Source organism: Myotis nattereri (genome assembly GCF_964212035.1).
Source record: "Myotis nattereri genome assembly, chromosome: 15".
NCBI classification, from domain to species: Eukaryota; Metazoa; Chordata; class Mammalia; order Chiroptera; family Vespertilionidae; genus Myotis; species Myotis nattereri.
The window spans coordinates 49,463,155-49,487,655 of NC_138090.1; the positions used below are offsets into that span (position 1 = coordinate 49,463,155).

Sequence of the window (24,501 nt, forward strand, 5' to 3'; positions counted from 1 at the left end):
CCTAGCCGGTTTGGCTCAGTAGATAGAGCGTCGGCCTGTGGACTGAAAGGTCCTGGGTTCAGTTCTGGTCAAGGGCACATGCCTGGGTTGTGGGCTTGATCCCCTGTAGGAGGCATGCAGGAGGCAGCCAGTCAATGATGTTTCTCATCATTGATGTTTCCATCTCTCTCTCCCTCTCCCTTCCTCTCTGAAAACAATAAAAATATTTTTTTGAAAAAAAAGTGTAGCTGGCCGGTATGGCTCAGTGGTTGAGCATTGACCTATGAACCAGGAGGTTAAGGTTACATTCCAGTCAGGGCACATGCCAGGTTGCGGGCTTGATCCCCAGTGTGGGGCGTGCAGGACTCAGCCGATCAATGATTCTCTGTCATCATTGATCTTTCTATCTCTCTTTCCCTCTCCTTTTCTCTCTGAAATCAAAAAAGTATATTAAAAAAAAAAAAAAAGATACTTTAGCCCTAGCCGGTTTGGCTCGGTGGATAGAGCGTCGGCCTGCGGACTGAATGGCCCCAGATCCGATTCCAGTAAAAGGGCACATGCCTGGGTTGCGGGCTCCATCCCCAGTAGAGGGCGTGCAGGAGGCAGCCGATCAGTGATTCTCTCTCATCATTGATGTTTCTCTCTCTCTCTCTCCCTCTTCCTCTCTGAAATCAATAAAATGTATTGAAAGACAAAAAAGTATAGAGCCCTGGCCCATGTTTCTAAATGGTTAGAGCATCAGCCCACACACCAAAGGGTTGAGGGATCTATTCTTAGTCAAGGGCATGTGCCTGAGTTGCAGGTTTGACCCCCAGTCCAGTCAAGGTGTGTGTAGAAGGCAACCAATTGATGTGTCTCTTACATCGGTGTTTCTCTCTCTCTACCTCACCCCCCTTCCACACTCTCTAAAAATCAGTGGACAAAATATCCTTGGGTGAGGATTAACAAAACAAAAAAAGTGAGTAGACTGTAATTCCATATCTAGAAAATACAAATTCATCTATAGTGAGAGAAAGCAGGTCAGTGGTTGTCTGAGGACAGAGAGTCGGGATTGGAGAGAAGAAACACAAGGAAATTTGGGAGGTGAAGTTCATGATCTTTTCTTTTAATCTTCACCTGAGGATATGTTTTGTTTTGTTTTTTATTTAAAAATATATTTTATTGATTTTTTACGGCGAGGAAGGGAGAGGGATAGAGAGTTAGAAACATCAATGAGAGAAGCATCGATCAGCTGCCTCCTGCACACCCCCTACTGGGGATGTGCCAGAAACCAAGGTACATGCCCTTGATCGGAATGGAACCTGGGACCCTTCAGTCTGCAGGCTGACGCTCTATCCACTGAGCCACACCAGTTAGGGCCTGAGGATATGTTTATTGACTTTAGAGACAGGGAGAGAGAAACATCAGTCTCACACAAGGTGACCGGGGATTGAACCAGCAACCTAGGTATGTGCCCCAAAGCGGGGATTAATCCAGAAATCTTTTGGTGTAGGGGTGAACCAACTTAGCCACCCAGCCAGGGCGAAGTCCATGATCATGATTGTGGTGATGGTTTCATGGGTGTATTTTTATGTTGAAACTTATCAAAACCCTGGCCATGTGACTCCGTTGATTTGAGCATTGTCCCCTATACCAAAAAGGTTGTGGGTTCAATCCCCGGTTAGGGCACTTATGGGAAGTAACTGATCAATGTTTCTCTCGCTCTCCCTTCTTCTCTCTAAAAACCAATAAAAATATATCCTCAGGTGTGGATTAAAAACAAAATCAAATTGTATCCTTTAAAATGTGTGCAGGTTAATGAATATCAATTATGAAGGGTTTTTTTTAATGTACAAACACACACACAGACAAGCCCATGGGCCAAGTTCTGATTCCTCTACACACATTAGCTCATTTCTTTTTTTTTTTTTTTTCCAATAACTAACAGCTGCTTGTTAGTCTTTGCCAGGCAGCTGTTAAAGGGTGGGTGGAAGGACACCCGTGACCCTAACTGGGAAAACTCAAATTAAACCTTTAAGTACAAGCAAATTTAGAGCTCTTTTTAAGTGTCCAAAGCTATTAATTAGTTTAATTGACACATTAAACTAATTTTGAATTAACATATTTGAATAACCAAGAACTAAAATGTTCACATTTTTCTAGTACAAAAAAATTAAATTTGCTTTAGTGATAAAAGAGCTCTGTCAGTGTACACAAACTATATACTTCAGACATTCACAAAAATGTGAGCAGAAGGCTTATCAAAAGACATTTAATACAATTAGGTTTCAACAACCCTTGGTGGTCCACATCTACACAGAAGCTCATTTCATTTTAACAAGTCTCTGAGGTCGGTTCTATTACCGTCCTCATTTGAAAGCTGGGAAACTAAGGCCCAGAGAGGTGAAGCAACTCACTTGAGGTCACACAGCTGATGAGTGGTGGAGCTGGGACTTGAACCCAGGCCATCTGGCTCTGAACCATCACTTGGTTCTATTATTGTTGGAATTGTTATGAAGCAGCAGAGATGGGGATGTGAGGAGGGAAGAAAGGGGCAGGTGGTGGAGGTGGCCTGGGAGGTAGTCGGGTACCCCCGCCCGCCTTTGACCTCCCACCTGTCCCTACAGGTAGCTGAGCTGAGAGGCCCTGTGCTCCGACTCCGGGAGCCGCTGGGGGTCCTGGCTATTGTGTGCCCGGACAAGTGGCCCCTGCTCGCCTTTGTGTCCCTGCTGGCCCCTGCCTTGGCCCATGGCAACACCGTGGTTTTGGTGCCCAGCGAGACCTGTCCCTTCCCCGCCTTGGAGGTCTGCCAGGTACAGTCGCCTGCCTGCTGCTGCTCCCAGCAGCCCCTGGGGCTCCAGACAGATGAAAGGCACCCCAAGGCCTACAGGAGTTCCGTTCCCACCCTCACCCCTTGGTAACCATGGTAACCCCTGTCCAGGAATCCACTTCTCTAGATCCAGGGACCATGTTCTTCAGACCATAAGCCTTCACCAGTCGTGCCCTGGCCCAGTCCTTCTGGGAGCCCCATGCCATTCCCCCAGATGCTCACTCCCTGCCCCCACGGCCTCCGGGGTCTCAGATCCTTCCCTCCCAACCCCGGGTGGCCACTCTCTCCATCCCCTAGGATATGGCCACCTTGTTGCCAGCCGGCTTGGTGAACGTGGTGACAGGAGATCGGGACCACCTGACCCGCTGCCTGGCTTTGCACCAGGACGTCCAGGCCCTGTGGTACTTCGGATCTGCCCAGGTACCCTTTGTTTTACATCTCCTGGGAACATGGCTCTGCCCCCTTAAAACTCCTGTTGCTAAGGGGAAGAAACACCTTGGCAACCAGGCTCTGCGGGCTTTCCCCTTCAGAGCCCTGGTTGCTAAGGAAGAGGATTGCTTAGCAACAAGGGCCTGAGATCTTGCCCGGCCCAAAGACCTAATCTTACTGGACAGCCCCTTTCTAAAGACCATACCCTAGCAACAGAGTGAGAAGCCATAGCCCACCCTCTTTAAACCTTGTCAACAAAAACCTCAGGCCCCATTTCAACGTGGGCTGCTGACGGGGAGGAAGTTCCCCAGCCACAAAGGTCAGCCCCGTTTCCCCAGCATCCGCAAGGCTTGCTTGCCAGGAGCTGAGCTTATAGCAACAGGGCGTAGGTCAAGCCTCCACGCCCCCCCTCAGTAGTATCGTGCTGCCAAGGAAGCAGCTGCTTATCAAACAAGCCGGAGGACACGCTGATCCCCCTGTCTCCATGCCAGGGCTCCCAGTTTGTGGAATGGGCCTCGGCAGGAAACCTGAAGCCCGTGTGGGTGGACAGGGGCTGCCCCCGGGCCTGGGATCAGGAGGCCGAAGGAGCAGGCCCAGAGCTAGAGCTTCGGGCAGCACGGACCAAGGCCCTGTGGCTGCCCATGGGCGACTGACACCTGAACCCACTCCATCTTGGACGAAGACTTGGACCACCAACAGGCACCAGATGCCTGGACCTTTCCACTTCCTTTGATGTCCGTGCCCTCAAATAAATTCTGACCAACCTTGGCTGTGCTTCTGAGGGAGAGAGCGGGCAGTGGCTCTGGGTCTGTTGGGGTCACTTTCGTTCTGTGACTCAGCAGCCTAGTGATCTGGCTCCGGTACAACATAGTGTTTGTGAAACAGATAAAGGGGCCTCTGAGAAGCCCGGGACAGGACCGCGGGGGCTCTTGTTCCTCCTGGTCTTGTCCATCAAGCAGAGTAGCTCTGGGGAACAGAGAGCCCAGGTGAGCGCTTGTGCCAATTTCCTTGGTGTAAATGCTCCCACCCACCTCCAGGTGATGGAACAACCGGCTGACAGGATTCCTGAATTTTTTTTTAAATATATATATATTTTTTATTGAGTTTTTACAGAGAGGAAAGGAGAGAGATAGAGAGTTAGAAACATCAATGAGAGAGAAACATCGACCAGCTGCCTCCTGCACACTCCCCACCGGGAATGTGCCCGCAACCCAGGCACATGCCCTTGACCGGAATCGAACCTGGGACCCCTCAGTCCGCAGGCCGACACTCTATCCACTGAGCCAAACCGGTCTCGGCAGGATTCCTGAATTTTACCAGCGCCCATGAGCAGCTCGAGCATACCGCTGTTGTGGAATTCTTTTTGATGCAAAGGACCCACTCACTAGCTCAGGATGAGAGGGAATTTTCTGGAAGGCCACAGAGACATCTTAGGGAAGACAGGACGATACACACCCGAGGCCCCAGGTCCTGGGAACCTGATGCAGGTGCTTTTGTGAGCCACCTGATCTCTCAGGACTTGTATCTGCCTATCTGCTTTGTTCAAATTTTTTTTTAAATATATATATATATTTAAATATATTTTATTGATTTTTTACAGAGAGGAAGGGAGAGAGATAGTTAGAAACATCGATGAGAGAGAAACATCGATCAGCTGCCTCCTGCACTCTCCCTACTGGGGATGTGCCCGCAGCCAAGGTACATGCCCTTGACTGGAATCGAACCTGGTCCCCTTGAGTCCGCAGGCCGACGCTCTATCCACTGAGCAAAACCGGCTAGGGCTTGTTCAGATCTTTGTAGCCATGTGACTTTAGGAAAGCTTTGTGGCCGCTCTGAGCCTGGTTCCTTATCTGTACAAAGGGCTAATAGTTACAATCTGTTGGGTTGACTCTGTGATGAGTACACAGGATGTGTGTAATGAGTGCTAGCTCTTAGTTAGGGGTTGATCTTGGCCTTGGAGCAAATGAGAAAGGACACCTGTCAGTCTGTCACGAGGGCCGCGCCAAGGAGATGACAGGAGAGACCCAGGAATGCGAGCGCTGGAGGAAAGTCCCTGGAAGGCTCCAGTTCCCATCTGTGGCGTGACAGCTCCCTCCCAGATTCCATGGGCTGCCTCAGTGTCCTTCCTGTCAACTCTGATGCTTTAATCAGCCAAAGCCAAGTGCAGCAGGTCGATATATACCACTAGACCACCAGCGATACTCAGCACCACATCCCCAGGGGGAAAAGAAAATCTGATTGGCCAGCCTGGGTCAGATGTCCACTTCTGGGCCAATCATATCAGCCCAGGGCCTGAACCATAGAGGGTCCGTAAGCAGAGGACAGGTAGGCTCAGCTCTGGCTGAAAGACACAGATATAAGCTAAGGTGTCATGTACTATAATAACAGATGAAGCCCGGCCTGTGTGGCTCAGTGGTTGAGCGTTGACCTATGAACCAGGAGGTCACAGTTTGATTCCTCGTCAGGGCACATGCTCATGTTGCCAGTTTGGTCCCCAGTGGGGGGCGTGCAGGAGGCAGCTGATCAATGATTCTCTCTCATCATTGGTGTGTCTCCCTTCCTCTCTGAAATCAATAAAAATATTTTTTAAAAATTAATAAAAACAGACAAAGCTCAGGGCACTCTGGGGGCCCAGAGAAGGCACCCTACCCAGCCTAAGTGTTTGTGTGTGAGAGAGAGAGAGAGAGAAGGGGGGGAGGCGGAAGGTGTCAGGAACTTCCCAAGGAGATGCCATATTCATTGAGGTGTTTTTTTCCAGCTTAATTGAGGTATGATGGGCAGATAAAATAGCATATATTTCAGTTGTACAACATGATTTTTTAAGATATGCAAAATGATTTATTATACATATATTATGAAGTGGTTGCCACAGTCAGGTTACTAACACACCTGCCTTTGTGTGTGAGCTGTTCAAGTGTGTTTCAACAATACAGAATATCATTAACTGTAGCCACCACGCTGTGCATTGCATCCCAGAGCCCACTGGTCTTCGAAATGGAAGTATGTATCCTTTGACCAACATCTCCCCATTGCCCCCACCCCTGCAACCCCTGGCAATCACCTTCCTACTCTTCGGTTTTATGAGTTTGGCTTCTTTAGATTCTGCGTATGAGATCAAACAATATTGTCTTTCTCCGGTTCATTCACCTATCAGAGTGCCCTCCAGGTTCATCCATGTCCTTGCAAATGGCAGTGTTTTCTTTTCATGGCTGAATAGTATTCCGTTTTTTTAAATATATATTTTTTATTGATTTCAGAGAGGAAGGGAGAGAGAGAGAAACATCAGTGATGAGAGAGAAGCATTGATTGGCTGCCTCCGGCACGCCCCCCACTGGGGATGGAGACCACAATCTGAGCATGTGCCCTGACCAGGAATTGAGCCTTGACCTCCTGGTTCATAGGTCAACACTCAACCACTGAACCACGCCAACCGGACTAGTATTCCATTATTTATTTTTATACATAAATTTCACATCTTCTTTTGTTCCATTAGCAATCATCACACCTCAGATAAACCTCTGGCTGCGATACTGCCACTGTGGGAGGCTTATATTTCCCGTCTTTATCCATTCATTCCCCATGGACACTTAGGCTGTCTCCATGTCTCTTGTGAATAATGCTGCCAGTGAACATGGGAGCACAGGCATCCCTAAGAAACTAATTTCCTTTCCTTTGGATATGTACCCCAGAGTGGAATCAGTGGGTCATGTGGCAGTTCTATTTTTAATTTCTTGAGGAACCGCCATATTGTTTGCCATAGTGGCTGCCCCAGCTTGCATTCCCACCATCATGCACGAGGTTCCCTTTCTCCCCATCCTCACCAACACATACCTCTCGTTCTTTTTTTAAAAAATATATTTTATTGATTTTTTACAGAGAGGAAGGGAGAGAAATAGAGAGTTAGAAACATCCATCAGCTGCCTCCTGCACACCTCCCATTGGGGATGTGTCCACAACCAAGGTACATGCCCTTGACTGGAATTGATCCTGGGACCCTTGAGTCCGCAGGCTGACACTCTATCCACTGAACTAAACTGGTTAGGGCTTTAGTTCTTTGGATAGTGGCCGTTCTGACAGGTGTGAGGTGACTCATTGTGGTTGGACCCGCATTTCCCTGATGTCTAGTGGTTGCCTTGAGCCTGGAAGTACGATGAAGATCTAATTAGGCCAGAAAAGTGGCCGAGGAGCATTTGAGATCTTGCTTCTTAGCAATTGTCATCCGTTTAGGCTCAAATAAGTTCTTATAAAATTTCACAAAATGCCCTGACTGGTTCAGTTGATTGAGCATTGTCGCATGCACCAAAGGGTTGCCAGTTCAATTCCCAATCAAGGCATATACCCAGGTTTTGGGTTTGATCCCTGGTTGGGGTGCATGCGAGGCAACCGATCTATGTTTCTCACATCAATGTTTCTCTCCTCCCTTGCTCTCTCTCTCTCAAATTAATAAAAAACTTTTTTAAAAATAAAGGAAACCACAATTTAAAAAAAAAAAACCTTGCCCTGGCTGGGCAGCTCAGTTGGTTAGAGCATTGTCCCATATGCTAAGAGTCTGGCTTTGATTCCTGGTCAGGGCACATATAAGAATCAACCAATGAATGTATAAATCTCTCCTCTCTCTCAAATCAATCAGTTAAGCCCGGCTGGCATGGCTCAGTAGTCGAGCGTCCACTTATGGACCAGGAGGTCAAGGTTCCATTCCCAGTCAGGGCACATGCCCGGGTTGCAGGCTCGATCCCCAGTGTGGGGCACGCGGGAAGCAGCCGGTCAATGATTCTCCTTTATCATTGATGTTTCTATCTCTCCCTTTCTGAACTCAATAAAAATATTTTTAAGTAAATAAATTTTAAAGAAATTTAAATATGTATCTTTTTATTGATTTCAGAGAGGGAGAGAGATAGAAACATCAATGATGAGAGAGAATCATTGATCAGCTGCCTCCTGCACACCCCCTACTGGGGACCGAGCCCGCAACCCGGGCATGTGCCCTTGACCAGAATTGAACCTGGGACCCTTCAGTCTGCAGACCAATGCTCTATCCAGTGAGTGGCTAGGGCAAAACATTTTTTTTTTTTTAATTCAAAAGGGAATGTGGCAGAGAGCATCCCAGGCCAAGGGGACAGCGGGTGCAAAGGCCCACAGGTGGACAATAGCTTTGGGGGAACTGTCGTGGGTTGAATAGTGATCCCCAAAAAGATACGTCCACATCCTCACCCCTGGAACCTATGCGTGTGATCTTATTTGGAAAAAACAGTCTTTGCAGATAAGATCATTCTGGGCTATCAGGTGGACCCTAAATCTAATGACAAGTGTCCATACAGGAGACAGAAGAGGACAAAGCCCCATCAAGACGGGGGCAGAGGTGGAACTCGGTGTCTAGCACCCTCCTCTCCCCCATATCCGCATCCCTTCCCAGGTTGGAGGTGGGAGGTTGGCAAGCTAGGCTGATATTCGGTCTCAGAGCCCCAACCTTCTCATCATGTGATTGGTCTCTGGGGACTGATCAGCCTCCCATCTCAAGTCATCTCATTGGTGTGAAGTCTTGGGTGGGGGCTGGAGGCTGGGGCTCATGAATAACAAAGACTCCTATCACTTATCAGGGAAATTCCTGAGGGTTTATATGTTGGCTCCCAGGGAACAGACCAGATGCCTTCTCTTTTTATTTTATTTTACTTATTTTTTAAATATATTTTGATTTTTCACAGAGAGGAAGGCAGAGGGATAGAGACTTAGAAACATCCATGAGAGAGAAACATCGATCAGCTGGATCAGCTGCCTCCTGCACACCCCCTACTGGGGATGTGCCCGCAACCAAGGTACATGCCCTTGACCAGAATTGAACTCAGGACCCTTCAGTCCGCAGGTCGACACTCTATCCACTGAGCCAAACCGGTCAGGGCTTATTTATTTATTTTAGAGAGAGAGGGAGGGAACGAGAGAAACATCAATTTGTTGTTCAACTTACCGATGCATTCATTGGTTGATTCTGGTATATGCCCTGACCAGGGATCGAACCTGCAACCTTGTTACATTGGGACGATGCTCTCCAGCTACCAGGCCAGGGCCAGGATCTGAAACTGGACAATGAATGGGCCTGGGCTGCCTGTCACTACTTGAGCCAGTTAAGCAGAGACAGGGTTGAATCATGTGGAGATTAGCAGGTCATTCATGAAAATCTGCTCTACACACCCCCACCGCCCCGTAAGCCAGCTGCTTATATTGGGTAGAAGGACAAAGATTGCACGGGGAAGTAGGAATTACAGGTCTGGGGAGGTAGGCAAGGTATAATGGCTACAGGTTACAGGTGACGTGGGCCGGGGGTTGGACAGGGTGGGTACCTCCAGGTGGTTACCATCCAGGACTCCCATTGTTTCGGCAACACAGTTGTTATAATCTTTCCATGATGATCAGTAGTTCTTGAATAAGGAAATGGACCGCATTCTGAAGTTAACTACCAGGTGTATGTGGGGGAGTGTGTGTGTGTGAGGGGTGGGGGTGGGGGGGGCTGGTGGTGTTACAACTCCCAGCCAGGTCACAATATGCTTTCTTTAATTAGAACAGAACAATCACAGTTAACAAAGCATGACTTTTCTTGTAACTGTAGCTAGTCCCCACTATTCTCTTTCTGCCCCTAACAGATCCCTTGGTTCTTGTGCATTTATTTAACAAATATTGATTGAGCACCTGCTCTGATTCAAACAGACCTACCCACCATGGTCCTGGGGCTGACGTCCCAATGGTGGCAAAGAAGATGAGTGCAGGGTGTGTCCCGTGACATGTGACAAGGGAAAGGGCAAAGCAGGCTTACAACGTGGGACATGCGGTGGGGAAGGCTTTGCCTGCGTGTGTGAGCAAAGGCCTGAGTGAGGTGGGCATGAGCCATGTGGGTATCCGGGGGGGAGGGTATTCAGGCTGAGGGATCTGCCAGTGCAAAGGCCCTGGGGCAGGAGTGTGCTTGTCCCGGGCATAGGGAGGAGGCCAAGGCAGAGGGGGAATCGGGCTGGGTCTTGCAGGCCTGTGTGGGCCACCGTGAGGACCTGGTCTTTCCATCTGAGGGGCAGGAAGCAGCTCTGGTACATATGGGGAACAGAGGCGGGGAGCGGGGAGAAGCTGGGCAGGTGCAGTGAGGGTCAAGGCCAGGAGGGAAGGCCGCACTGGTGTTCAGGGGGGAGATGGTAGCAGACCCCGGGTGATGGCAGCTGGGGTGCTGAGAAGTGACCGCAGGGACTCCGCAGACATTTTGACAGCCGACACATTTGCTGGGACCGGACTGTGGGCAGTGAAAGGCCAAGGTCACATGACTCGGGGCGGGGGCGTCCAAGGAGAAAATGAAGAGCTCGGAGTGACCTCCTCGGCCTGCGTGCATTGGTTCTGCTTGGACCGGGTTCCAGCCCCAGCTCCTCAGTCCGGCTTCCCTACCTGTGAGAACTGACCCACCGCAGCCTTCCCCCGGCCAGGCGCCCTCCGGGGCTGCCGCCAGGTGGCGCCGCTGGCCTCAGACAGGTCCACCCCAGCGCACTGTCCCCCTCCAAAATTTTCTTTCACTTTCGATCTCTGGCTGTCACCGGCCTGGCCCCTTCCACATGCAGCTGGGAATGACTTGGTGCCGGAGGAGAAAGGGGCTCTGGGTCCCCCAGGGGCGGGGCGGGGCACCTCTGCTGGGGCTGAGGGAGGAGGAGTGGGGGTCGGGTTCCTGATCGTCTGTCGGGGTTCTTAGAAAGGGGAGACGCGGAGTTTTCACCGTAACTGGGGCGCATGCAGGAAACCCGTGGGAGAAGGAGGCGGAAACTTGGCCACATCAAGGGGCAGGGGAGGGGCAGGGAGGTGAAGGGGCGGGTGAGGAAAGGGCTGGGGTGTGTCAGCCCCAAACCTGCTCTTCTGTCCTTTCCAAGATCTGGCCACAGGCATGAGGGGCCTCCGGCGGAGATGATAGTGTTGGCACCAGCCTGGAGCCCAACTGTGCGTATACCTGGGCAAGGTGGGGACAGGCAGTGTCATGATGGGCAGATAGGTGAGGAGATGCAGAGCGGTGGAGGGAGATGGACAGGGGTGGAGGAGATGGGCAGGGGTGGAGGGTGATGGGTAGGGGTGGAGGAAATGGACAGGGGTGGAGGGAGATGGACAGGGGTGGAGGGAGGTGGGTAGGGGTGGAGGGAGATGGACAGGGGTGGAGGAGATGGGCAGGGGTGGAGGGAGATGGACAGGGGTGGAGGAGATGGGCAGGGGTGGAGGGAGATGGACAGGGGTGGAGGGAGATGGGCAGGGGTGGAGGGTGATGGGTAGGGGTGGAGGAAATGGACAGGGGTGGAGGGAAATGGGTATGGGGTGGAGGAGATGGACAGGGGTGGAGGGAGATGGACAGGGGTGGAAGGGATGGACAGGGGTGGAGGGAAATGGGCAGGGGTGGAGGAGATGAGTAGGGGTGGAGGGAGATGGGTAGGGGTGGAGGAGATGGGTAGGGGTGGAGGGAGATGGGCAGGGGTGGAGGAAATGGGTAGGGGTGGATGGAGATGGGTAGGGGTGGAGGGAGATGGGCAGGGGTGGAGGGAGATGGGTAGGGGTGGAGGAGATGGGTAGGGGTGGAGGGAGATGGGCAGGGGTGGAGGAAATGGGTAGGGGTGGAGGGAGATGGGTAGGGGTGGAGGGAGATGGGCAGGGGTGGAGGGAGATGGGCAGGGGTGGAGGAGATGGGCAGGGATGGAGGGAGATGGGTAGGGGTGGAGGGAGATGGGCAGGGGTGGAGGAGATGGGCAGGGGTGGAGGAGATGGACAGGGTGGAGGAGATGGGTAGGGGTGGAGGAGATGGGTAGGGGTGGAGGAGATGGACAGGTGGAGGTGATGGGCAGGGGTGGAGGGAAATGGGCAGGGGTGGAGGAGATGGACGGGTGGAGGGAGATGGGCAGGGGTGGAGGGAGATGGACAGGGGTGGAGGGAGATGGGCAGGGGTGGAGGAGATGGGTAGGGGTGGAGGAGATGCGTAGGGGTGGAGGAGATGGGCAGGGGTGGAGGAGATGGGCAGGGGTGGGGGAGATGGGTAGGGGTGGAGGAAATGGACAGGGGTGGAGGGAGATGGGCAGGGGTGGAGGAGATGGGCAGGGGTGGAGGAGATGGGTAGGGGTGGAGGAGATGCCTAGGGGTGGAGGAGATGGGCAGGGGTGGAGGAGATGGGTAGGGGTGGAGGAGATGGGCAGGGGTGGAGGAGATGCGTAGGGGTGGGGGAGATGGGCAGGGTGGGGGAGATGCGTAGGGGTGGGGGAGATGGGCAGGGGTGAGGGAGATGGGCAGGGGTGAGGGAGATGGGTAGAGGTGGAGGGAGATGGGCAGGGGTGGAGGTGATGGGCAGGGGTGGAGGTGATGGGCAGGGGTGGAGGAGATGGGTAGGGGTGGAGGTGATGGGTAGGGGTGGAGGGAAATGGGCAGGGGTGGAGGAGATGGGTAGGGGTGGAGGGAGATGGGCAGGGGTGGAGGAAGATGGGCAGGGGTGGAGGTGATGGGTAGGGGTGGAGGGAAATGGGCAGGGGTGGAGGAGATGGGCAGGGGTGGGGGAAATGGACAGAAGTGGGGAAATGAGCCGTTGGGGAGAGGGGCAGGCGTGGGGGAAGACACGGCGGGAGGTGGGTAAAATGGGCAGAGGGGGCCCAGAAGAAAGGAGAAGTGGGAGAGATGAGCAGATAAGGGCAGCCGGGTGGGCAGAGCGAGAGAGACCTGTCGCTGGGCCAAGTTGGGGGCCAAGGAGACTAAAGGCTGGACGGTATCGGGCAGAAGCAGAGGGTCAGAGTGGGCAGACCTGAGGCAGGTGGAGGAGGGGCCGGAACCGAATGGCCTGAGCGGGGAGCGTAGGAAGGGGAAGAGGCTGGGGCGGGGGGAGGGGTGCGGAGCCAACGGGGCGCCCTCCCCGCAGACCTCCCTGCTGCTGCTGCTGCTGCTGCTGCTGCGCCCCGGCCTCGGCGGGACCCCCGACTGCTCCTTCCGCCACAGCCCCATCTCCTCCACCTTCGCGGACACCATCCGCAAGCTGGTGAGCGCCCGCGCCGCCCCTGCTGTCGCTGAGCGGAGTCCCCCCGTCCCGGCCGCGGGCCTGGCGGCGCCCTGTGCCCTCTCCCAGGCCCCTCTCCGTCGTGCAGCCCAGCTGAACCCGTTTTCTCCCGCAGTCAGACTACCTGCTCCAGGATTACCCGGTCACGGTCGCCTCCAACCTGCAGGACGTGAGTCACCGAGGGGAGGGGCCGGATGGAGGTGGGAAAGCGGCTCTGGGTGCACCCTCGGGGGACGGGGCTGGTTTGCCACCCGCAGACCCGGAGCCCAGGCGCCCAGCCCCTCCCCGCTCAGCCACCTCCCCCTCTGCCCACGGCCCCAGAGCTTGGCTGTCTCCCCAGGACAAGCTCTGCGGGGCCTTCTGGCGCCTCGTGCTGGCCCAGCGCTGGATGGGGCAGCTCAAGACCGTGGCGGGGTCCCAGATGGAAAAGCTGCTGGAGGCCGTCAACACCGAGATCCACTTTGTCACCTTATGCGCCCTCCAGGTCAGCCCTGAACTTGGGGTGCGGGTGAGGGGGCGGGACTCCCGCCTTCCTAGGGAATGGGGAGCGCCGCTCAGCCCGGCCTGACGGCGATGTCTTTGGTCCGGAGCAACTCAAGGCCGTGGAGCCCGTTGCCGGGGAATTGCATTCCTCTGAGCCCCCAGGATGTGGGGGGGGGCGGGGGGAGCTGGGCCAGGGCACATGCTGTTTCCTTCTCAGGCCCCGCTGCAGGGCGGTGCTAAGGGTTCTCGCCCCTAGCAACCAGGAGGAGGCGGGGACCTAAACGCCCTCTGGACTAGACCTCCCTGGGCCCTGTCGCTGGGCGTTGCTAAGGATGCTTCCCCCTAGCAACCAGGAGGAGGAGGGGACCTAAACGCCCTCTGGACTAGACCTCCCTGGGCCCTGTCGCTGGGCGTTGCTAAGGATGCTTCCCCCTAGCAACCAGGAGGAGGAGGGGACCTAAACGCCCTCTGGACTATACCTCCCTGGGCCCTGTCGCTGGGCGTTGCTAAGGATGCTTCCCCCTAGCAACCAGAGAGCAGGGGCCCAAAAGCCCCCTCCGAGACCCAGGCCTCGCTGGGCCAGGTTGCTGGGGCTGCCGGGTGTTGCTGGGCAGGGAAGGCGCCGGGCCTGAGGAGTTGCAGGGGCGGATGCGGTGGTGACGTCTCCCTCCCCTGCCCCCAGCCCCTCCCTAGCTGTCTTCGCTTCGTCCAGACCAACATCTCCCACCTCCTGCAGGACACCTCCGAGCAGCTGGTGGCCCTGAAGCCCTGGATCACCCGCTGGAATTTCTCCGGGTGCCTGGCGCTGCAGTGTCAGCCGGGTAAAGGCTCCCCGCCCTCCCAGCCCCCGCGCCCCCACCCTCAGAGCCCCGCCTCCCTCTGCGAGCCCCTCAGACCCCAGCTGCTCCCATGGGCTGCGTGACTTCGGGCATGTTCCCCCAAGTTCATTCCCCTCTCTGGGCCTCAGTTTACCCATCCCAGAGAAGGGACGGCAATCCCTGCCTGTTCCTCCAAGGCAGCCCCATGCCATGGAAAGAGTGTGGGGAGAGCCGCTTGTTGAAGTGTATACTTTCTAGTAACCATTTTTTAAAAGTTAAAAAAAACAAAAGCCCTGGCCCGTTTGGCTCAGTGGGTGGAGCTATGGAGCGTCTGCCCACAGACCGGAGGGTCCCGGGTTCAACTCCAGACATGGGCATGGACAGTGGGGCCTTGACGTACGAGTGTCCCGACTAACGAGTTTTTCGAGATACGAGCCGTCTCTCGGCCGATTTTTTGCTTTGAGTTGCGAGCTAAAATTCGGGTTACGAGCCAGCTTCAGATACCCCACCGCTAGCTGGCGCAGCGAACGTCACAGTGAACGCCACATCAGCCCAGCATCACGTGTCTCACTCGTTCACTTTATGATTTGACATACGAGTAATTTGAGTTACGAGCTCCGTCATGGAACGAATTAAACTCGTAAGTCAAGGCCCCACTGTACCTTGGTTTCAGGAGGCAACCAATCAATGTGTCTCTCTTACATTGATGTTTCTCCCTCCCGTCTCTCCCCCTCCCTTCCACTCTCTCTAAAAATCAATGGAAAATATCCTTGGGTGAGGATTAACAACAACAAAGTCCTGGCCCCTGTGACTCAGTAGGTTGGGCGTCGCCTCATGCACTGAGAGGTCACAGATTTGATTCCCGGTCAGGGGTCAGGGCACATGCCTGGGTTGGGGTGCTGGATCCCCCATAATGGGTGTGCAGAGCAGCCGATCAATGTTTCTCTCTCACATTGATGTTTCTCTCTCTCTCTCCCTTCCTCTAAAATCAATTTTTAAAAATATTTTTAAGTTAAAAAAAGGTAAATTCATTCTTGTTCAGGATATTTATATTCTGCCACCTTATCATGGTTTTATTCAGTCTTTCCATCCTTGTAAAGTTTGTCTACTAAATCTGTCAAGTTCTGAGAGGGATATTTTGTTTGTTTGTTTGTTTGTTTGTTTTCTTTTTGAGAGGGATATTTTTTTAAATTCTCACTCTAGGTTGATTTTTCTCAGTTCTTCCCCGGATTGCCAATCTTTCTCACACCTATTGAGCTTTGTTTGTCATTTGTATTTACATTTATGACTACTGTATTCAATTGCTCAACCAGGTTTTTTTTCTTATTTTTTTTTCCTTTTGCTTTTGGTAATCCTCACCTTTTCCATTGATTTTAGAGCGAGTGGAAGGGCGGGGGACGGATAGAAACAGATCGGCTGCCTCCCGCACGCCCTCTACTGGGGATCAAGCCCGCAGTCCAGGCATGTGCCCTGACCAGGGAAATTCTTTTTGTTGTCGTTTTTGTTGTTCATGTTCACCCGGGATACTTTTCCATTGATTTTTAGAGAGTGGAAGGGAGGGGGAGAGAGACACATCAATCAGTTGCCTCCGCCCAGGGCCAGGGATTGAGCCTGCAACCGAGGTACATGCCCTTGACTGGAATCCAACCTGTGACCTGACCCTTCAGTCCATAGGCCAATGCTCTCTCCACTGAGTCAAACCTGCTAGGGCGCAAATTCATTGTTTTTATAAGGAAAAACTGTTATTTAATAGAATGCAACCTATGGCTTACAACATTTTTAAAATACGTTTTTATTGATTTTAGGAAGAAAGAGAGATAGAAACATCAATAGAGAGAAACATCAACATCGATGGGCTGCCTCCTGCACGCCCCCTACTGGGGATCAGCCTGCAACTCCAGGCATGCACCCTGACTGGAATCGAACTGGTGACCTGTTGGTGCATGGGTCGATGCTCAACCACTGAGCCATACCAGCCGGGCTGCAAATTATACATATATGTGTATTTTTAATCCTCACCTGAAGATATTTTTCATTGATTTTTTAGAAAGAGTGGACGAGAGAGATAAAGACAGAAAAAAACATCCATGTGAGAGAGACACATTGACTGGTTGCCTCCTGCACAAGCCCGGACCGGGCCCAGGCCAGGGAGGAGCCTGCAACCAAGGTACGTGCCCTTGACCGGAATCGAACCCAGGACCCTTCAGTCCACAGGTTGATGCTCTACCCACTGAGCCAAACTGGCTAGGGCTATAAATGATATTTTTACTAGAGGCCCGATGCACAAAATTCGTGCAAGGGGCTGGTCCCTGGAAGCCCCTTGGCTCTGTGGCCCCGCCCACTGGTCGTTCTGGAAGGTCTTTCTGCCATCCAGTCTAATTAGCATATTAGCTGTTTATTATATCGGATAATAGTATTTAGTGAGCGCTAAGTAGGAGGTTCTAGGAATAAATAAGACAGATAAGAGTCCTCGCACCACATGCGGCTCACAGACTGTCGGGGAAAGAGGAAGAAACACATCCACACAGAAGCGCCGGAAGCATTTATTCTAAAACATGCGACCGTCCTGTGTGCCCGGCACTGAGCCAAGCTCTTTCTCCTGCACTCGCTTAGTTTTTGTGGCAACCTTAGGACGTAGGTGTAATGATTATCCCGTTTTACAGATCAGGAGGCAGGCACAGAGAGGCCAGCAGCCCACCCGAGGTCACACAGCAGCACCAGGAAGGCCTGTGCCTGGCCTGACCCTTCTCCTTGGTCACTGCGGCTCCTCTCTCCCCTCAGACTCCTCCACTCTGCTGCCCTCAGCGAGCCCCCTGGCCTTGGCGGCCACAGCCCTGCCAGCCCCACAGGCTTCTTTGCTGCTCCTGCTGCTGCTGCTGCCGGCGGCCCTTGCGCTGCTGGTTGCCGCCTGGTGCCTGGGCTGGCGAAGGAGGAGGCGGAGGCCCTGCCCTGGGGAGCAGGTGAGCCAGCAGGGTGGGCAGGGGGGCTAGGAGGGCAGGGGTGGGGGGAGTGTCAGGAGGCCCAGTTGCCCCGCTGTGGTTGACCCTGTGGGGGCCACGATGGCCCCGCCTCCAGTCCCCAGGAGCACTGGCTCCTCTGGGTGAGCCTTCAGACCGAGGACCCTGGACTTTGTGTGCGTGGGGGGCTGGGAGCAGTGGAGCGTGGGTCAGTTGGATGCAGGAAGCCCCTGCTGGGGCCGTAGGGGACAGACTGGAAGAGAGAGACTGGAGGCCAAGGAGGCTGGGGAGGGTCCAGCGAGAGAGGACAAGGGCCGAGCCAGGCTGGGACCAGGGGGATGGAGAAAAGGCAGGGGCAGAGTCAGGGATCAGGCTGCACACAGACAGGCTTCGGGGTGGCACAGGCACCTGGGGGGTCTGGCCCAGCGACTGGTGGACAGTGGGAGCTCCGGGAGACAGTGAGCTCAGCGGGAACCTGTGGCAGAAATTTGGACGCGGGAATCTACACGGAGAGCGGCTGCCTGGAGCTTAGGGAGGGGGCCCCCTTCGCAAAGCCCTGCCGCTGTGAAAACGCTGAAAAAGCTGGGGGTGTCCCGGTGGCTTTGGCTAGCCTGGGCAGGTGCGGGCGGGGTTTGAAAAATGCCACAGGAAAATCCAGGCCCCCGGTGCCTGGCAAGGAAGCTGAGGCTTCCTGCCCAGGGCAGCAGCGAGCTCTGGAAGGGTGTGACAGAGCCACGAACCTGCGAACGGGTGTGGGGCGAGAGGTCGGCGGGTCAGGACAGAGGAAAGAGGGAGGCTCCCGCGGGTTCCGGACAGGCCCAGGGGGATCCAACTAGAAACATGTGTCTGTCCTCACGGGCACACACAGTGCCTCGGTGACGTGGGCCTCGTGCCGGGGTTTTCCGCAAACTCACTCCCTTAATGGAGACGCTGGTGCGTCATCCCCGTTTCGCAGAGGCTGAGCGCAGGCACAGAGGTACAGCATCTGCCAGAAGTCACACAGCTCGTGCGTGGCAGAGTCGAGATGTGACTCCGGCCCTTGTGCCTTTCACCCTTTTGCCTCAGTTTCCTTATCTGTACAAAACACCAAGAATAGTCCCCCCACAGAGTCGTCCAGAGGTAAAGAGTGACACACGCAGAGCCCAACAGAAACAACACAAGCCACACACAGGGTTTAACGTTTTCCAAAAGGCTTTTTTATTTTTATTTTTTTTTATTTATTTTTTTTTAAATATATTTTATTGATTTTTTACAGAGAGGAAGGGAGAGAGATAGAGAGTTAGAAACATCGATGAGAGAGAAACATCGATCAGCTGCCTCCTGCACATCTCCCACTGGGGATGTGCCCGCAACCCAGGTACATGCCCTTGACCGGAATCGAACCTGGGACCTTTCAGTCCGCAGGCCGACGCTCTATCCACTGAGCCAAACCGGTTTTTTTGGCCCAAAAGGCTTTTTTTAAAAAAATATATTTTATTGATTTTTTACAGAGAGGAAGGGAGAGGGATAGAGAGTTAGAAACATTGATAAGAGAGGAACATCGATCAGCTGCCTCCTGCACCCTCCCCACTGGGGATGTGCCCGCAACCAAGGCAGATGCCCCTGACTGGAATCGAACCTGGGACCCTTTGGTCCACAGGCTGACGCTCTATCCACTGAGTCAAACCAGCCAAGGTCCAAAAGGCATATTAAAGAAGACGCGGGTTACTTTAAAAATTTCATTCCACCCTGTGTATCCAAAATGTGCTTTCAAGACGTCATCAACATTTTTAAAAAAACGACTAACGGTATGTTTTACACCCTTTTTTCATACCGAGTCTTCCGGTGTGTGTGCGGGGAAATCCTTGATCCGGCCTTAGGTCTCAGGAAAGGTGCAGCAGCAAAAGCAGATCCGCTCGCTCGCGCTGTTTGCAACGTCCAGTTTCCCAACCACTGGATTCGAGGGTCAGTTCCTAAATTTAATGATTTTCACGTCAGCGCTGGCTTCGGAACGGTTCCTCGTTACCGTTTTCCGTGAAAAGTCACGCGCTTGGAGAAGTCTCCGCCTGGTTTGCCCCTGTCCACCTGTTCTCACGCTCCCGTTACCCACACTGTTGAGATCAAATGCGGTAACATGTGGAACTCAGGTGCGCGGACCGCGTGGGGACCCGCGGTCCCGAGGGCGCAGGCGCGGAGCACCCCGCGGCGCGAGGCCCCAGCACGTGGGCGCGGGCCGGGCGGGAGCCGTCGGCGCTGAGGTCTGCGCCTGCGCCATGCGCGCCGCCGTTCCCCCCCCCCCCCCCCGCGGCCCCGGGAGGCAGACGCGTCTACCCTCCCCTTTTACAGGGGACTCCGAGGCCCAGCGCGAGGAGCCAGCCGCCCGAGGACACAGAGCCGGGACCCGGAGGACGTCAGCCAGAGAGCCGGCCCTGCCTCGGCGGCACGGCCCCCGCCACTGTGTCCCCGGGACGGAGGCCACGCCAGCTGCCGGCGCCGGCCCCCGCCCCGCCTGCCCCGCTCTGTACAAAGCCCTCGTCCCCAGGAACTTGTACATAAATCATCCTTTTCTACCAGCTCTGCTCAGGCCTGTCTGTTGGTGGGTCGACTTGGGTTGGAGCCTTGGGCTTTCAGATGAGGCGATTGTGCATCCAGGGCCTGTTTTCTCAGGCTTCCTGGGGGCCAGCCCAGCCCTCTCGGGGCTCCCGGTCCATGGGGGGAGACGTGGGACACGGGCCGCCTCGGTACAGGGTGCTATGCGTTCTGATGGGGCAGCAGTGGGAACCCGAGGAGGCACCTGGCGCAGCCGGCGAGCTACCACATGCCCTGCAGCCTACTGTCGCTTGAGGGATTGACCGCGCTTCCCTACCGCGCCGGGCAGTTTGCGGGAGGGAGAGGCACAGTCCCTCAAAAACATGGCGGCCGAGGCGGGACGGCCCGCCCCGGGCCGGCCCCACGTGACCTCCCGCCCCGCACAATCATGGCCGCCGAGGTCCTTTGGGAACCATTCCCGGATTGGACGATCCGGAGACGGCCCGCCTTCTAATGGGACCTCAACACGCATGCGCACGACCGTGGCCAATGAGACGCCAGAAAACTGCTCGCGTAGGCCTGTGGCGTCATTTCCTCCGCCCCTGTTGCAAGGGATAAGAAACCCTGCGCCAAGGCTTCCTTCTTTCCAGGCGGCTGCCGAAGATGGCGGAGGGGCAGGTGCGGGCTCCGCGCGGGCCGGGGCGGCTCGGGGCCGGGTGGGGTCCAGGCGGGAACGGGGTCGCATCCTCTGCCCCTTCGTACGTGTGTAGTGACGCTTTAGCTCGGTAACTGAGCAAAACGAAGAGCAAAAGGGGTGAGGAGGTTCCGTAACGGGGAAACGGAGATACTGGGACTGTCTGTGCCCGGGGTTGGGTGAATGCGGCATCGTTCCTCCCCGAGGGGCGGCGGCGGCGACGTTCAGCCCGGGAAGAGCTATTTTTAAAGCTGTTTTGTTTACCTTGCTCTGGGCCGGTCCTTGGGGGAGTTGGACCCGTGTGTTTCTAGCGACCCGGGAAGCACGTGGGAGGCGGCTGAGAAACCAAGGATCGGCCAAAATGGAGGCGCCTTTCGTTCCTCCCAGACGGCCCTGTCCGCTCTCCCGTGGGAGTGCCAGTCGGGCTTCCCCTGCATCTCGGGGTGTTTTGGCCCGAAACCTTTAACAGTGGGTCCAAGAGCTCTTGCCTGCGGGGCTTTCAAGAACAAATTGTGGTTTTTTTCCCCTTTTGCGTTTGGGTTTGATGGGTGCTTTGAAATGCTGTTAAAGCAGAAGACTCTGATTAAATGCTCCTTTGTCCTTAAGCACTTGGCCCCCAGGGAAGGCAGCGGAAGCTTCGCCCCGAACGCCCTGGCCCCTGTGTAACATGAAAGGGGGGGCCTCGGGGGTTAGGGGGCCCTGGCGGGCTTCATGCCACGGGCCTGTGGTTACGGAAAACCACGCTGGGAGCCAGACAAGGGCGAGTCCCCTGAGCGTGCCCCCGCGTGTGCTGTGTGCCCGGCCCGGTGTGCATGGTGTTTTCCGTAACAATGTTTCTGAGGCAGGTGTTGTCCTCATCTTCCAGGTGAGGAGGTGGAGGCGTGGCGAGCTGCAGATCTTTGCCCCAAGTCACAGTGTCAGGAAGTCTGGCTTTAGGTTCTGTGCCTTTCTGCCTTCCAACAGTCACCACGTATATAACCAGCACTCCATAGAGTGGGGGCTTTGACCCTTGATGAAGAAGCTATAACCTGGGCATAAAAACCCCTGCCCTTCAAGCGGCCGAGATGTGAGAGGAGCTCTTATCCCGCTCATTGAAATCACCATTTGCTATTTTGGCCTCGTCTGTGAAGTGAGCCTTGGGTCCCAGTTCCTAGGTCTGGTGCCTGGATAGGCGGCACCTGGGGGATAGGGTGTGACAGACAATGAACAGTGGTTGCTTGGGGTGGGGAGTCGTGAAGTTCTGGGTGACCGAGCCCTCGTCTGTCTTCCACAGGTCCTGGTGCTTGATGGCCGAGGCCATCTCCTGGGCCGCCTGGCGGCCATCGTGGCCAAGCAGGTACTGCTGGGTAAGTCTGCCCTGCGCCCACAGCCCTCCAGCGTGAGGTCCGACCGGCGGTCCGTGATGAGCAGCAATCACCATCTTTCGTTTGAGTCTCACGACCATGAGATCAACCCCATGCACCGCTCTGAGACCTGCCAGCCACTCCCCCCCCCAGAGGTGGGGGCTCTGGGGTTCACATGTTCTGTGGGGCGAATTCATTTACGCATGAATGTAGCTCTGACTGGGCCAGGGGTTCCCCTGCTGGGCCCTTTGCTGTCTTGCCCTTGTGGTCAGGTCCTGACCTGGAGGATCGCCCTTTGGTGCCTCAGCAGTAACGGGGCCGGGGGGGGGGGGCTGCTTGGCCTGAGCCCCCCGCCAGTGCCTCACTGTCCTCCTCTCTAGGCCGCAAGGTGGTGGTTGTGCGCTGTGAGGGCATCAACATTTCTGGCAATTTCTACAGAAACAAGTGTAAGTTATGGCGTGGGAAGACTAGAGAGGGTTGATGGGTGAGGTGCTCAGACTCCATAGGCCCTGAAAGCCGTCCCCCCAGTGGTTGGGGCGGGGGGCTAGTTTGAGGTTCAGAATAGGCCCTTGGAAGTGGGTGTGGGAAGAAGCTGGTGTTTCCCTGGGGACTATACAGCCTCACGCTCTCCCCTCCCCTCAGTGAAGTACCTGGCCTTCCTGCGCAAACGGATGAACACCAACCCGTCCCGCGGCCCTTACCACTTCCGAGCCCCCAGCCGCATCTTTTGGCGGACGGTGCGAGGTGAGCAGGCTCTGAGGCCCGCGGGTGGGGATGGGGCGGGTGGCCCGTGATGAGGACTTCTCCCACTCAAGTTCGAGTTTCCCAACCATGAGATGACTCCACATGCACTACCATCTGAGGCCACCGCTCCGCCTGCCTGGTGATGGGGTCTCGGGGAGCCCCTCTGAGCAGGGTTGCTGTCCCTCTGCCCACAGGCATGCTGCCCCACAAGACCAAGCGAGGCCAGGCCGCCTTGGACCGCCTCAAGGTGTTTGACGGGATCCCACCGCCCTACGACAAGGTAAGGAGACCGGGCCGTCCCAGCACCCCTGTGTCTGGCGTGTCCGTGATGATCCACGATTACCTACATTGTTTGAGCCTCATGAGAACAGCACTGGCTGAGACACCTGCCCCAGCCACCCTCTTCCCTGTCTGCCCCTCACTCCGGGTCCCTAAGCCCCTCTCCTTCTCCAACAGAAAAAGCGGATGGTGGTTCCCGCCGCCCTCAAGGTTGTGCGTCTGAAGCCCACCCGGAAGGTGAGCTCCGGGTTCCGTGGAGCGGACGGACGTGGGGGGCTGAACGCGGGGTCCCCGAGACTGGCAGATGATGGTTTTTTCTCACGATGGTCTGCGGATGCCACCTGGGCACTGCCGAAAATGCCAATGGCTTAGCTGATGCCAGGAGGAGCAGGGAGCCCCTGACACGGGGGGTGGGTGTGTCTCCTGATTTAAACTTGGATCCTTTGAGAAGTCGTCAGCCCCTCCCCAATCTAGGCTCCCATTTATTACAATTTCATTTCCCCCCACCCCAGTTTGCCTACCTTGGGCGCCTGGCCCATGAGGTTGGCTGGAAGTACCAGGCCGTCACAGCCACCCTGGAGGAGAAGCGGAAGGAGAAGGCCAAGATGCATTACCGCAAGAAAAAGCAGCTCATGGTGAGTGCGGGGGCACCACACGCCTGGGCAGTGAGGCCTGGGTCCCTGGGAAGGGGTCACAGGCAGCAGCCACTGACCACAGCCTGTTCACCCCACAGAGGCTACGGAAACAGGCCGAAAAGAACGTGGAGAAGAAAATTAACAAATTCACAGAGGTCCTCAAGACCCATGGACTCCTGGTCTGAGCCCAATAAAATTGACTGTTATTCCTCATGCTTGGCCTGGCCTGCCCTTCCTCCATCGCCGCCCTAGGATGTGGGGAACCCCAGGGGCTGTTCCGGGGCCACAGGCACCTTACCTTGGGCCTTAGAAGGCTGGGGACACAGAAGGGACCTTAGTCACTGCTATTTAAGAAAGGCCTTTTAGAAGCTTTACCTGGCCCTGTCAGTTGGGCATACTTTGCCTGTGACCTACTCAAGAGTTTTAGGAAATGAGCAGCTGGAACAGCTAGTTCCCTTTCAGGATTTATAAGCTGGAAAACTCTCTAAACTTCCCACATGATACTAGACCGCAGCTGTTAGGATGTAGCAAATGCTTGGGGGCAGGATGGACCTGGTATTGTACAGAGGGATTTACAGATGCACAGACAGGACGGCAGCCAGTCTCAGGCATCGCACTTGCACGTTCCTGTACCTTGTGACCAGAAAATGAATAAATTATTTTTAAAGAAATTTGGCGTCTTGGCCGTGTGTGTCTGCAACGGAGGCAGGCTCTTGGGGGCTGTCCACAGATAAATGGCTAAATTCCCAACCTGTTAATGCGTGGGAGAATTCACCTTTAGAGATCGACC

At 54.9% G+C, this 24,501-nt stretch overlaps 3 protein-coding genes across 8 annotated transcripts in view; all 3 read left to right on the forward strand.

Annotated features, from left to right (window-relative positions):
• The window catches only part of ALDH16A1 (aldehyde dehydrogenase 16 family member A1), a 23,429-nt gene extending 19,403 nt beyond the window's left edge, over positions 1-4,026 (forward strand). For both annotated transcript variants that reach the window (XM_081107736.1, XM_081107735.1), the window contains 3 exons: positions 2,586-2,771; positions 3,086-3,208; positions 3,709-4,026. In XM_081107736.1, coding sequence (XP_080963862.1) covers positions 2,586-2,771; positions 3,086-3,208; positions 3,709-3,870 — 471 coding nt within the window. In that variant the 3' untranslated portion in view covers positions 3,871-4,026. The remainder of the gene's footprint in view (positions 1-2,585; positions 2,772-3,085; positions 3,209-3,708) is intronic.
• Positions 3,086-20,043, forward strand: FLT3LG (fms related receptor tyrosine kinase 3 ligand; the record flags this gene model as incomplete). Of its 3 annotated transcripts, none has more annotated exons than XM_081107737.1 (8): positions 3,086-3,208; positions 11,107-11,173; positions 13,116-13,232; positions 13,366-13,419; positions 13,591-13,734; positions 14,416-14,554; positions 17,333-17,511; positions 19,834-20,043. In XM_081107737.1, exons 2-8 carry the CDS (start codon positions 11,141-11,143, stop codon positions 20,041-20,043), a joined length of 876 nt encoding a protein of 291 aa, XP_080963863.1. In that variant the 5' UTR covers positions 3,086-3,208; positions 11,107-11,140. The 3 variants fall into 3 exon arrangements, with proteins under 3 accessions (XP_080963863.1, XP_080963864.1, XP_080963865.1); XM_081107738.1 differs by lacking the exon at positions 3,086-3,208 and adding an exon at positions 10,798-10,817; XM_081107739.1 differs by lacking the exon at positions 3,086-3,208 and having other exon boundaries at positions 11,107-11,225.
• RPL13A (ribosomal protein L13a) lies at positions 19,884-23,924 on the forward strand. 3 transcript variants are annotated; one of them, XM_081107742.1, is made up of 9 exons: positions 20,656-20,694; positions 21,576-21,839; positions 21,984-22,056; positions 22,434-22,499; positions 22,696-22,797; positions 22,992-23,077; positions 23,254-23,313; positions 23,589-23,711; positions 23,810-23,924. In XM_081107742.1, the coding sequence occupies exons 5-9, from the start codon at positions 22,725-22,727 to the stop codon at positions 23,894-23,896; spliced, it is 429 nt and encodes a 142-aa protein (XP_080963868.1). In that variant the 5' UTR covers positions 20,656-20,694; positions 21,576-21,839; positions 21,984-22,056; positions 22,434-22,499; positions 22,696-22,724; the 3' UTR covers positions 23,897-23,924. The 3 variants fall into 3 exon arrangements, with proteins under 3 accessions (XP_080963867.1, XP_080963868.1, XP_080963869.1); XM_081107743.1 differs by having other exon boundaries at positions 21,674-21,839; XM_081107741.1 differs by lacking the exon at positions 21,576-21,839 and having other exon boundaries at positions 19,884-20,694.
• Positions 23,925-24,501: the final 577 nt, after the last annotated feature.

Excerpts from the sequence above, each read along its gene's own strand:
- RPL13A (XM_081107741.1), top strand. Across the intron at positions 22,057-22,433 it reads GGCCAAGCAGGTACTGCTGG|GCCGCAAGGTGGTGGTTGTG; the intron begins GTAAGTCTGCCC and ends CCTCCTCTCTAG. Across the intron at positions 22,798-22,991 it reads CTTTTGGCGGACGGTGCGAG|GCATGCTGCCCCACAAGACC; the intron begins GTGAGCAGGCTC and ends CTCTGCCCACAG.